This window comes from Opisthocomus hoazin, chromosome 10, assembly GCF_030867145.1.
Source record: "Opisthocomus hoazin isolate bOpiHoa1 chromosome 10, bOpiHoa1.hap1, whole genome shotgun sequence".
NCBI lineage: Eukaryota > Metazoa > Chordata > Aves > Opisthocomiformes > Opisthocomidae > Opisthocomus > Opisthocomus hoazin.
This window is the reverse complement of record NC_134423.1, coordinates 19,120,921-19,134,644: the sequence shown is the minus strand read 5'-3', so window position 1 is coordinate 19,134,644 and position 13,724 is coordinate 19,120,921. Positions and strand designations below refer to the sequence as shown.

The 13,724-nt window shown below is 40.3% G+C and overlaps 1 protein-coding gene across 3 annotated transcripts in view; it reads left to right on the top strand.

Moving 5' to 3' along the window:
* MAPK6 (mitogen-activated protein kinase 6) overlaps positions 1 to 12,950 on the top strand; it is a 36,959-nt gene extending 24,009 nt beyond the window's left edge. For all 3 annotated transcript variants that reach the window (XM_009940228.2, XM_075431531.1, XM_075431532.1), the window contains exons 2-6: positions 3,668 to 4,881; positions 5,609 to 5,753; positions 8,927 to 9,091; positions 9,725 to 9,926; positions 10,569 to 12,950. In XM_009940228.2, the coding sequence (XP_009938530.1) occupies positions 4,327 to 4,881; positions 5,609 to 5,753; positions 8,927 to 9,091; positions 9,725 to 9,926; positions 10,569 to 11,667 (2,166 nt within the window). In that variant the 5' untranslated portion in view covers positions 3,668 to 4,326 and the 3' untranslated portion in view covers positions 11,668 to 12,950. The remainder of the gene's footprint in view (positions 1 to 3,667; positions 4,882 to 5,608; positions 5,754 to 8,926; positions 9,092 to 9,724; positions 9,927 to 10,568) is intronic.
* The last annotated feature ends 774 nt before the right edge of the window (positions 12,951 to 13,724 follow it).

Below are 13,724 nucleotides of genomic sequence, written 5' to 3'. Positions count from 1 at the left end.
CCTGAAGTCATGGATTAAATGAACTCAATGGACACTTTAGAGTGATGATCCATAGACCAAGGGAATGGTATCTGGAGACAGGAGAAGTGGTGGTGATCAACTGGACAATGGGGGACCTGGGCATGACGTAGATGGTATGGAATAAGGGGTGGATAATGTCCTGGGTTTGGCCAGGACAGGGTTAATTTTCACCGGACTCCAGGAAGGGGCACAGCCGGGGGGTGGGGGCTGACCCCACCTGGGCAAACAGAGCCCGGTATTCCATGCCATGTGACGTCACGCTGGGTTCCGGGAGGGGGGGAGGGGGGCGGCGCGGTGGGGACTCGCTCACGGCTGGGGAGTGTGCGGCGCTGGTCCTGTTCGGGAGAGAGGGTCTGTTGTGTGAGTTTGTGTCCTGTTTTCTCCTTATTTGTATCGTTGTTGTTCCTGTTCCCTCTGTTTGCTGTTCTGTTAAACTGCCCTTATCCTGACCCACCAGTTTCTGCCTCTTTCTTTTCATTCTCCTCCGCACGCCGGCGGGGGGAGGGGCGGCCGCGTGGTGCTTTTGTTGCTGGCGGCAGCCGAAACCAAAACAATGAACCTGCTACAGCATTGTCACCTGTTCTATTTCCAAAGTAGAGTTTTCAGTGGCAGTAAACAAAAGACCACTCTCAATTACTGAGTCTTTATTTCATTTGATTTAATAGTGGGGCGTTTTTGCTGGGAGAGTCTTTCGTTGCCCGCACCATGCTCATGTGAGGTACTGTCTGTCTGGTAGATATGCTGCCTCCTGGGCAGCTTCCTAGCACGAGATCTTGTTTTCAATGATAGCTGTGCCCTGCTTTTTGTGGCTTTGGGATCAAGTCATTTGCTCATAGATACAGAGGAAGTTTGTAGCAGGATCGGGTCAAATTGAAGGCTGCAGTGGGTTGCTTGTGTTGTAAACATCGGTTTTCTAGGATAAATCACTCTGATTCTGAAAATCACTACATACCTGCTGAAAGTGTTGCGATTATGGGTCACCTAGTGGAAGGATGTAGTGTAAGCTGACGATTAAAAATGCATCATTTCAGGGATACAGACTGAAAATTTTACGATTCCTACTTCAGAGAGCAAGTGGGCTGTAACTCCCTTTTTGCTTGAAGCAGTAATATCACAACTGCTCTCGTGTTTTAGTACTGCTGCTGCCTTCGTTTAGTCGTGGCAGTAAGGGGTGCGGTCTGGGTTATGGTGAAGAGATCGGCAAATCTTACTCCTTGCTGCTTACAGGCATCTTTTCAAATCTGGTCCTGTGCTGTTTAATGGAATTAGCTAAAAGAGATGTTCCAGATGTGTCACCCAGCTGGTGCAAACCGATTCGGTGTGGCTGCACGTAGAAGACATCAGCTATGTGAAACAATGGGCCTAATTATGGGGAGGAATACAATTGCTTTTAGATGGTCCCAAGGATATAAAATACAGCTTAGTTATTTGAACAGAGGCCTTGGACCTTGAGTTAACATGGAATTTAAAGTGTGAGTATAAGCTACAAAAATGAATTTCTGTACCAGTTTGGGGGGGGAGGGGAATGAAAGGAAAATGGTCTGGGGTGATGTAACCTTTTTACAGGCAGCAGCTCAGAATGAGTGAGCCTGAAAGTAGGGCATGTGAGTGAGAAAATATGTTTAGGTTTCAAAAAAGTTAAAAATCAAGAGGCTAGACTTCTGGGATTTATAATTTGTGAGAGGAGAGTTAGATAGGCACTGATGCTGTCCTAATTAAGTCTAGGATAAATTTTATATTTGTTCTAAGTAAATTCATGGGTATTATGAGAAGGGTCCTCACTGTGATGTCTTAATACAGATATAAATTCAAGAAAGTTTGGGGAAAAGTAACGATGTTACCTCATGATGTTTATACTAAGGTTATAATAACTCTTGTAAAACACTGTCTGAAATAAGGGCTCTTGGCAGTATGTGGAAACAGGAATCCCAAGGCAATGGTTGGACATGCTGAGGAAAGCCAGCGCTGAAGCTCACCCTTCTGGCAGGGTGATACACCACATCAGTGGAGGGCAGCTCAGCGCTTTCCAGGTGGGAAGTGCTACCTTTGGTGATCTTTATTTAAAAAGAAAAACCCAGTAGAGGACAGCATGTGTTTCCGTCTTCTGTGCTGTGTTCGCCACGTGGCTGTGCAAGTACCCGGAGGCAGGTGCTGTGTGACAGGAGGGAGCGGGCCGGGGCATGGGGGCTGCGGTTGCTTGGTGGCAGTCGGGCTTGGGCCTTGGGAATGGTAATATTTAAATGTGTGGAAACAGTCTTGTTGCTGTTTGCCAGTGTGCCCGCCTTTACTTTTTTTCTTTCCTGCATGCAATTCTGATTACTTTAATGAATTGAGGCCATTATTTAGAATATGTTAATAATTTGTCAGCTGCTTTTGCTGCTCAGTTGGGAGTGGGGAGACTTGTTTTCCTTAGTCACAGTTGTCTCACTGAAATGCTGGCACAGTTTTAAGGGAAAACACTTGTACAATTAGTTATAAAGTGTTGGGATAGTTTGGAGAACTTTACATTTATTTGGAGAACTGAGTGAAGAGCTGAAATGTGTTAATCTAAATCAAAGAGAAGACATTTAGTGGTTTGATGTGACCTATAGTTGTTGGGGAATAACACATAAGTGACTTGCAGTGGAATTGCCCAAGCCTTACCACGCTCTGTGAGGTACACCTTTGACGCTTCACTTTGTGGCATCTTTGAGCTTTTAAAAGAAATGAGGATGTTGTGCAAAAATGCAACATGCGGTCTTTATGACTGCATTCCCCTGCTGCGGACAGGGAAACTTACTGAGAAAATTACCACTTCTGTTTTCATAAATAGTAGTTGCATTCGTTAGACTAATAAAAAATAAATGATGTCTGAAAGTGCCCATATGTTAGGGAAAACAGTTACAGAACATATCCGTTACTGTGTAAAATGTACTCAGTGTTAGTTTTTCTCTGTAATCCAGGTTGGGTAAGTGTAGAATTAATTGATAAAGTAAGAATATTTTTGTCTAATATGCAGGTATTGCCCCTGTGATTCCTGTAACAATGAATCTATAGAGGCAAAATCACAATTTGAGATGTTAGTAATCTTTATCCAAAATCACACGGATTTAAGCTTTGTAAGTGGCATTGGATATATGCTGTATATTCTGGAAAGTCAGTAAATACTGGGAGCGCACAAACCCTTGCCCTTTTCATGTGAACAGCACTCGGTTATCTCTCATTATGAGGACATAGTTAAAACCCTGATTTTTGTCTTGGAATAAAAGATTAGTGGAAAGAATTAGTCAAAAATCTAGAGACTGAGGTGCAGGCTGCTATTGTTGCTGACTTCTCTTAACAGCTATATTGGAGATTTAGCAAGCTTTCTGTGATACTCCCTTCTTTATTAAGACTCGGTAGGATTTTTCCTTGTGTACCTTGTATTCTCAATAGATTATATCTAAAACTTTCACAATATATGTTTAGAAATGGTGGTTGGTGATTAGTCAGTTTTCCTCCACAAGTCTGTGTAATTTCTAGGTAGGTTAGCTTTTGTGATGGTTTCTTATTTTGTAAGTGGACACTAAATAAGCTGTGTATTTCTGACAATGTAAGGAGTAGGGGGAGGAGGAGGAAGACTTCTGTATGTGCTGAAATACTGATGTATTTTTTCTCTCCTTTTCAGGTTGTCACGGATTAAAATGGATGGTAGCTTTGATTGTGATTGTGGTGAGCTGGAGCCACCTGATCATTAACAGAAGGCATCTTTTGTAAATCAAGAGCTGCCAGTTTCCCGTTTAACTAGACTGTAAACAAAGGAGAGGAAAAAGGAGGAAGACGGAAAATAAAAATAGTGCTTACCAGCACCATAGAATGACGCTGCTCAGGACCAGTCCAACACTGAATGTATCTGCACTGTGAGGAGGAGGATGTTAATAGAAACCTATTATGTGCATATTTATTCACATTTTTGTTAAATGTTAACCAGTTTAGCACAGTAGAGCTGAGTGCATAGTATGTCATTTCATTCCGTTTGAGTTTCTTGTGAGTATTTTCTTTAATGTCTGCAGAAATGCTGCACCTTTCTTGAACTATGAATGCTGCAATCTTTCTATCTTATGCTCAGTTTGAGTTCTAGAGCTTACGGGCTCTAAATTCAAGGGGACACAACAGGCCTGGCTGGCTCATAATGAAATGAGAGTGTCAAGAAACCATCTTGCAGTCAAAGCCAAGTGTTTTTTCTCCCTTTCTGTAAGACCTTTCCTTCAGATACCAGTGGAAGTGTCTCCGTGTGTTTACAGAAGCTTAGTAGTTTGAGGAAAAAGAAACGTAAAGAAATCAAAAATGGCAGAAAAATTTGAAAGTCTCATGAACATTCATGGTTTTGATCTGGGCTCTCGGTATATGGACTTAAAACCACTGGGCTGTGGTGGAAATGGCTTAGTTTTTTCTGCTGTCGATAATGACTGTGACAAAAGAGTGGCTGTCAAGAAAATTGTCCTTACAGATCCCCAGAGTGTTAAACATGCTCTACGTGAGATCAAAATTATTAGAAGACTTGACCACGATAACATTGTCAAAGTATTTGAAATTCTTGGTCCTAGTGGAAGCCAGTTAACAGATGACGTGGGCTCCCTTACAGAATTGAACTGTGTTTACATTGTCCAGGAATACATGGAGACAGATCTGGCTAATCTGCTAGAGCAAGGCCCTTTACTGGAAGATCATGCCAGACTTTTCATGTACCAGCTGCTACGTGGGCTCAAGTATATTCACTCTGCAAATGTTCTGCATAGAGATCTCAAACCAGCTAATCTTTTCATTAATACTGAAGACTTGGTGCTGAAGATTGGCGACTTTGGTCTTGCACGAATCATGGATCCTCATTATTCGCACAAGGTATGTGAAGAGTGAGAGTATTTAAGTGACATGCTGACAACCGTGCCTTCTGAAAATTGCACCTGTCTCCCTTCTGCGGAGGTAGATAGTCTGTGGAAAGCCTTGTTAGCTGGTGGGATATCATGTTAGGGATTGTACAGTAGAAATGGAATGCTTGCAAATAGAGTAAAACAGATCCCTGGACAACACGTTTTGTCTCGGGGCTACTGCAAGTATAAATTATTTTTTTTTTACCAGATATGTTTGGAAAAGCAGATTTTTAACGGTGAATACAGAACCTGACATTAAGAGCAACATTTAGAGGCATAACTATAGAAGCCTTAGCTGAGTTTGTAAGTCACGCATGCATAGTGTGCAAGTGTGACTGCTTCTTGGGGTTGATTTAGAGATGCTGTCTTCCTGGTTTAGATGATGTTTCACAAGAGATTGTGCATTTTATTCTCTGCATTTATTTGGCATCTGAGAATAAGGTTTTGCTACAGTACCTCATTTGGGTAATAAATAGTGTCAGACTTCTGTATTGTTGCTGTTCGCTCATAATGATACAGCTGTTCCATTTCAAAAGGTAGAAAGGCTTAGTAGGGGGCACATGGTACTCTCCCTAGGACCTTGAGACCAAAAGATCTTGTGGTAGTGCATTAAAAAATAAGAAATGAGTAATTAAAAAACCGTATCTCTTAAAAATCTAAGTAAGCTTTTTTTCTTTTTGGAAATTTGATTTCGTTAGGGCCATCTTTCTGAAGGATTGGTTACTAAATGGTACAGATCGCCCCGTCTTTTGCTTTCTCCTAACAACTACACTAAAGCCATTGACATGTGGGCTGCAGGTTGCATCTTTGCTGAAATGCTGACTGGGAAAACCCTCTTTGCAGGTGGGTAGAATAAAAATATGTGTCTATATTCCTAATAGGATTGGTACTGCTTAATTACCTTCTTAAAGAAAGCGTGATTCTCATGGCTAATATCAATAGTCATTGTCTATGAGGGTATGCTGTATTATTATGCAATTATATAAGCAAACTATAGATTGATGTATTTGTAAAGTGGAAGGTGTTTCAATTTTTGTTACTCATACCGATGTGTATTTAGATAAATATCACAGTTTAATTTAGTACTCACATATATGGTAAATCTCCCTGTAATTAGGTTAAACTAAGTTTATTGGATGCCTAAGAAGTGTTCTAAATACATGCATTTTAGTGAATTGATGTATCCAGGGAGTATTTGAGGATTGTGAATGCCCTGAGTATCATATAAAGGTTTTTTTTTTAATGTAGTCAACCAAATCACTTCTCTCTCTTCTTTGTATTTTGAATTATGAAAGAGTAGCCCTTTTTTCCCCATTCCCAATTTTTGTCATCTGCGGACTCTTGACCTGAGCTTTATTTCAGTCGTATAGGGAGGACTCTTAAGATTTAAAATTCAGTGTGGCACACCAAGGAAATGCATAACCTCAAATGTTTCTGGTAAGATAGGAAGCAATGCTCTGATCTTATTGGGTGCATCTACTTTTGTGCTTTGGTTAGGATTGGGAGCAAATTTTTGAGGCAAATCTCTTGATGGCCAGCCTGTACGCCATTGCTGATTTAGCTCAGTGCACAAACTGGGGTATTTTTAGATAAAATGAAACTGCCATTTGCACTGTAGGAAATCACCCAGTGTGTTCCACCTGCTGACAGGCATTCAGTCCTTGGAGCAGATGAGCTAGTCTGGAGCAAACCCTTGAAATGCTTATTTTGTGTACACCCTGGGGCCTCAGCTGCAGCTGTCTCATTAAAGCTGGCTCTTGGATTTGCTCCTGTTGGTCTAAATTACTGAGGTAATACAGATAAAACCTTGAAGAACTGAGCTTGTATTTCAAAGTTCACATTCCTTCAGATACACATGGACTAAAAGCACACCTCTGCAGTAAGACTTAGCTTTGTACATCAAGGTAATGAAATTGAGAGCTTTTTCCCATTAAATACTATTAATGGAGTACTGTCACCTGGAAATCATTATTCTATAGAAATCAGTGATTAGTATGCGAAGAGGCTTCTCTTAACTTGCAGCAGGTTGCTAACTCTGTGTTACTAACTGTTGGAGTAATGCTCCCAGTGTATTAAAATGCATAGCTGATAAGAGATTTATTAGGTTTCCCTTGCGTCAAGCACTTCTACTGGAAAGTAGTGGAATAGTGTGAGAAAGTCTGTAGATTTCAGCATGCAGCATAGATTGATTGCAACTGCTAGCATTCTGGCTCTTTTTTTGTTTTTGAGTAGCATTGGTATTTGCCAAAAGTTTTTATTGGTCTAACATCAGTGTAGTGAGTTAGATTTTTTTTTTTTTCCTTACAACTCAGTAACCAAAATCCTAAGTTTGTAGGCTCGTTTATGTACTCTAATTGCATTGTGTGTATTTGTAGAATAATATTTTTAGATGTGATGTAGATTATCCCTCTGATAATTTAGCACTGCCGTAGTTTTCTGATCTAAGAGTGGATTTCTTGGCGTCATACATTGGGAAAAGGAAGATGGTTGGAGATATGACAGCCTGTCCTGAGCCTCTGAACAAAATTCTTGTGGAAAGTTGTTTGGAGGGCTTGATGTGGTTAATTTCTAACTTGCTGTCTACTTCTGAACCATTCCTTAGGAGTCTTGCTGTCTGGAAAGCTGATGGGAATAGGGAGGAAGAATACAGATTAAAGTTACAGAATACCTGGGATGAGGGAGGGAAGGGAATTTGAGGCAGAGGAATTCAATAACTGTTCCAAACAACTTCTGTAATTCTTTCTTTTTAAATGAATATTTTTAAATGCTCATTTTACTTACAGTAGAAAGAAAGCTGATTAATTTTTAGGATGGAAATAATGATACAGTAGAATCTGTTTTCCAGCAAATTACAGACAGCATAACATCTGATAGATTAGATGTGAAGTAATTTGTAGTAGTCTGAAGCAGGAGGACAAAACAGCTCTTTCAATCCCGCAAATAAGTTAATGTGAGAATGTACTGATTCATTTGGGGAGCGTACGTCTCAGATTTTCTGTAGTGACTTTGCTTAGCTTTTCTTTAAGTCATCTGGCAGATGCGTGGTGGGATATCCAGCGCAGACCGCCATGCAGACTGCTGAAGTGAACTGATAGCGCATAAATTTTGAGATGGTACAATCTCTTTCTGGCCCCATTTATTTTGTATTTAATGTCACATGCATCAGTATCACTGATGATTGCCCAGAGCTGCTTGGTGAAGGAGGGAAACACTGCCATGCAAATAACCCTGTATAGTTTCATCTGCTAGTTGAATCTCTAGGGTGCTAAGTGCTGCTTGGAGATGAACAATAAATTGAGGTAGACAAGCTGTATTTCTGGGGACTCCAGCAATGCTGGTAATGAATATAGATGCTGTTCATTATTCCAAATTGATCTGCGGTGTAGACACTCATAGTTCGGAAAACTTCAGCTAGTGCTAAAAGTGTACTATAATTTCAATCATAATACAGTACTTTAAAAAAAAAACAAAACCAAACCAAGATTAGGCTGCTTAACTGGCAGGTGATTTTTGCTTTGCACCTGACAGTAATACAGGGTTTCAGCATAGCGTATTAGTACAAATGGCTGTGGCCTGTAAGATCTCTTGCTGAGCTAAACCGCTACTGTTTTTATTAGTAAGGGACATATCATTCCAAGTGAGGTCAAATATTGAATTAATTAGCTGGGATCAGTTGAAAGGAGAGGATTGCAGTATACAGTATATAACAAAAAGATGGCGTGTTGCTGTAGAGTACCTCATCCATGGTGAAAACATCCTTGCAAAAGCTTAAGGTTAGGTCACTTTATCTGTGTGTAGCAGCTCTGTAATTCTTCATACGCTACAGCATTTCTGAGAGCTCTTCAGATTTATTATCATTCAAATTTAAAACTTCAGCCTCTCCTCTGTTGTAGGAGGTAATAGTCTTCTACTGAAAATAGCTGCTCAGAGCACAAAATTTTGACATGCCTTTCATATACGGGGATCAGAATTGTTTGAAATTGAAATGGCAGCTTGTATTTTCTCTTGGTGCTTAGGTGCGCATGAACTTGAACAGATGCAGTTGATTCTAGAATCAATTCCTGTTGTCCATGAGGAGGACCGTCAGGAGCTTCTCAACGTAATTCCAGTTTACATTAGAAATGACATGACTGAGCCACACAAACCTTTAACTCAGTTGCTTCCAGGCATCAGTCCTGAAGGTAAGGAATTCAGGAAAAAATACTTCCTGTATTTCAAAATCATAAAATAGTGAACAACTTCACAGTGCATGTGTGTGTTAGTGATTGTTAAAAGCAAGTTTCAGTTGGAATTTGTGTGTTCTCTGAAGAAGGGTTGTCTTCTGTAATTAAAAAAGAAAATTTTGCTTACATGATAGCTACTTGGTCACCTCTGGGGTAGAACTGTGAATCTCTGCGTGACCTGTTTGCGCTGGGATTGCTCTGTTTTGAGACACTGGCCTTCTAAATATAAGGGAATACTGGAATGGAGTCAGTATAAAACAACTCTTCAGAAGTTTTCAAAAGAAAGTCCCCCAACCAAACTAACAGCAGCATTTCCTGATAGCTGTTGGTGGATACTGATACAGCTTGAAGCAATCAGTCTCTTAGTATTTTTTCCTGTTTTAAGTTAAAATATTGTTGATCTTAGATTTGACCTCTAACTCTTCTAGCTTTCCTGTGGCTGCAGAATGCATATTTGACAGTATACTGTCAGTCGCTGGCATTGCATAGGTGGCTACTTGTAAGCAAATACACACCTCTAGGGCAAAGCACTGCACCTTAATCTTAAATTCTGGATGTCTCTTCTGTTTCATGATAACTCTTTCTCCACAGCGCTGGACTTTCTGGAGCAAATTTTGACATTTAGTCCCATGGATCGATTGACAGCAGAAGAAGCTTTGTCCCATCCGTATATGAGCATTTATTCCTTTCCAACGGATGAGCCTATTTCAAGTCATCCTTTTCACATTGAAGACGAGGTTGATGATATTCTGCTGATGGATGAAAGTCACAGCCATATTTATAATTGGGAAAGGTAAATTTATCACTTACTGTGGCACATAACTGAATGATTGTGTGCTTGAAGTAATGTTGCTTTATGGGCATCATTTCCTTTTCTGTTTGTTTCTTCTTCTTCTTAAGTTGACTTGAGAATAAACTTTTCCCTCATAGGCAGCGCATTATCATTGGGTTTATAATTCATTAGACTGACTTGGATATGCTGGTGCATTCCTGAGATGCATTTAAGACTATAGAATCTAGAGTTAATCTCTCCATAACTTTTTTTCCCAAAAAAATATTTCTCTAACAAATAAGCTTTAAACGGAGAGGTTTTGTTAAACATGATTGTCTTGTCCAATGCTTAGCACATATAATACTAAAGAGATTTACAGTAGTCATTTAAAGTCAGTTAAACACACTTTAAGGAAGAGTTCTGTAAATGGAGTGAGCTGTTGTACATAATTCTGGACTTAAATCTTCTGGATGTGCATGTGAGGATTGCTTTATGCCAAATTAAATTAAAAGCCTGGAAGAGGTACCCAGTTGGATTGAAGAAAAACTTTATCTGTGTTGAATTGTCATTATTCTGTAAGGGAGTTTCTAAACATAACTGTCTCTGTCTTGGGAGCTAGAAGACTGTTTTTTAGCTGCTAACGCTTAGGAAATTGTTTTACAGATACCATGAAAGTCAGTTTTCAGACCATGACTGGCCTATTCATAATAACTATGAAGCTGATGAAGTTCAGCGTGATCCAAGGGCTCTTTCTGATGTTACTGATGAGGAAGAAGTGCAAGTAGATCCTCGCAAATATTTGGATGGAGATCGTGAAAAGTATCTGGAGGATCCTGCCTTTGACACCCACTTCTCTACTGAGCCTTGCTGGCAGTATTCAGATCACCATGAAAACAAGTATTGTGATCTGGAATGTAGTCACACTTGTAATTACAAAATGAGGTCATCATCATACCTAGATAATTTAGTTTGGCGAGACAGTGAAGTTAACCATTACTATGAGCCCAAGCTCATTATAGATCTTTCTAACTGGAAGGAACAGAGTAAAGAAAAGTCTGACAAGAAAGGCAAGTCTAAATGTGAAAAGAATGGGTTGGTGAAAGCTCAGATAGCACTCGAGGAAGCATCACAGCAACTGGTTGAAAAAGAAAGGGAGAAGAATCAAGGATTTGACTTTGATTCATTTATAGCAGAAACCATTCAGCTTAGTTTACAACACGAGTCTACTGATGTTGATAAATTAAATGACTTGAACAGCTCAGTGTCTCAGATAGAGTTGAAAGGATTCATATCGAAGTCGGTAAGCAGAGAGAAGCAGGAGAAAGGAATGGCGAATTTGGCACAGTTAGAAGCTCTGTACCAAACTTCTTGGGACAGTCAGTTTGTAAGCAGCGGGGAGGAGTGCTTCCTCATAGACCAGTTTTGTTGCGAAGTGAGGAAAGATGAACAAGGTGAAAAAGAAAATACTTACACCAGTTACTTGGACAAGTTTTTTAGTAAGAAAGAAGATGCTGAAATGCTAGAACCTGAGCCAGTAGAAGAGGGGAAGCCTGGGGAGAAGGAAAGAGAAGAGGGCTTTCTCAGTAACAGTGGAGAACTCCTCTTCAACAAGCAGCTTGAGGCTATAGGTATTCCTCAGTTTCACAGCCCCGTGGGTTCGCCTCTGAAATCGATACAGGCCACGCTAACGCCTTCTGCTATGAAATCGTCTCCCCAGATTCCCCACAAAACGTACAGCAGCATTCTGAAACATCTAAATTAAAACACTCAGCAGACATTTCTTTTATATTCATGAGATGTATTTGTCTTTTTTTATTACTAGTGTAAGTAATTTTTTTACTTGAATCAGACGGTGTAATTTTGGTATGGATTTCATTAGTTTTCTGTTTACCATTGTTTTTACAATCCAGAATTACTTTCTATACATGAGTTAGTTTTGTTTTTAGACTGGCATGTCGTTTGCACACAAAATTAAAGAATAGAGCAAAATAATGCAAAATGCAGGAGGTAACAAAAAAAATGCACTAAACCAAGGAAAAAAAACATTCTCTCAGTAAAACAGTGTCCATGTTTTGCAGAAAAAGAACCTTGCCTTGAAATTTACACAGTGAGACTGTACATAATTGCATGAAAATATCTATTTTTCCCAAAACATTTTTTTCATTCATGCGTATTTTAGAGTTTTTCATACTGTACACATTTCTTAGACACATGATACCAGCAGCAACTGAACTGAATGCCGAATTTGGTACGCATGTGTTATCTACCTCAAGGTAACAGCAGTATGTGGCAAAACATTAACCACCCATAGTGCTTCTCATTATGCACTTCTATTTAGCCAGCATTATTGTAGTAGCTATTCTTATTGAAAATCATTCAATATTTATAAATGTTCTGGTATGCATTCTTTATAGTGAAGTGTTAATATGCAGCACTTTTATTTATTTTAGCAAATAAGTATATTTCTGTAATTATAGAAAGTCAACTTAATTTTTGAGTTACTTTTCAGATAAAAGTTTTTGTTTAGCACTATGGTTTTATTGCCTACATAGCTGGATATATATTAACATCGGCTTATTCTGAGGCTATCCAATACATTTTTTTATTTTTATTTTTTAGTTTTCATTTCAAATAAAGCACTCACTGTGTATAGGAATTTGTAATTGGAGGTGCTTGATCTCTACAAAAGAAATTAGGAATTGCTTTATTATCAAATGCTCCTAGAAGTCTTAACTGTGTTCATTTTTAAAAAATTTTGTAACGTTAGTTGTGTGCATGGAAATAACTAAGGTACAACATTACTGTAGGTTAAAGTTCTATATGGTGAGACATTTTGTTTTTACTGTATGTTTTTACCGAATTATTCCTGTCCCGCTCCCAAAACCCCCCAAAAGCAAGCATGAATAAAATTAGGTTAAATATAGCATGTAGCATCTCTGTCTTCTGAAAATTTGTTTCACTTTCTGATTTTTTGAAATACTGGATGTATCATTGGCTCCCCTCTTTAAAATGAAAAACAAATAAAAACATGGCCAGCAACAGTGACTGTTGGTTTTTGCCGTTTCGTCCGATAGAAGGTGAAGTCGTGGCTGGCTGTGCGGCCGAGGCAGGCCTGGTCGCCTGCGCTCCCTCGTGCCAGGCGCTCACGGAGGCGCGCGAAGCCGTCCCGCAGTCTGCCCTGGAAGCGCTGCCACAGCTGCTGGGGACGCAGCGCCCTGGAAGGAGGCCCAGAAGGACGCTTCTGCCCCAGCGCCCGCGGCCTGTGCTGGAGGACGTCGTGTGTAACAGTGTGGCTGTGAGACCGTGAGTGTGTGGTAGCGTCAGTAACCGGTTTTGTTGAAAATACAATTGGCTTGTGGAGCATGGAAGTGAGCATGACTGTTTTATCAGCCTTTTTGAGAGAATAGTGTAAAAGAGGAAAAGCTGCTGCGAGCACCTTCGTGTCGCTGGTGATCTGGAGCGAAGGTAATTGTACGGGTCCCTCAGCCAGGAGCCTGTCTGGGGTGCTTCCACGAGGAGATGCCAGGAGCAGCACCAGGTAACTCCTAAGGGACGTTCCAAAATGTGCGGATCGTGCCTCTGTTGCAGCGAGCCCTAACAGCAATGTGTATTTCTCTTCCCGTTCCTCCTGTCGGAACCACTCCTGAGGGAGCTAATTACCCATAGGATAAAGCTACATCTTCTGGCACACTCCTACAGCTTTTTCCACGACAATGTCTTAGCTCCTCCAAATTTTTCCATCCCTCCTGCCCTGCTCCTCTGGCAGGTGGCACAGCTGCGATTTGCCTGAGCCACAGAGCTGCCCCTTCCCAGGGCAGG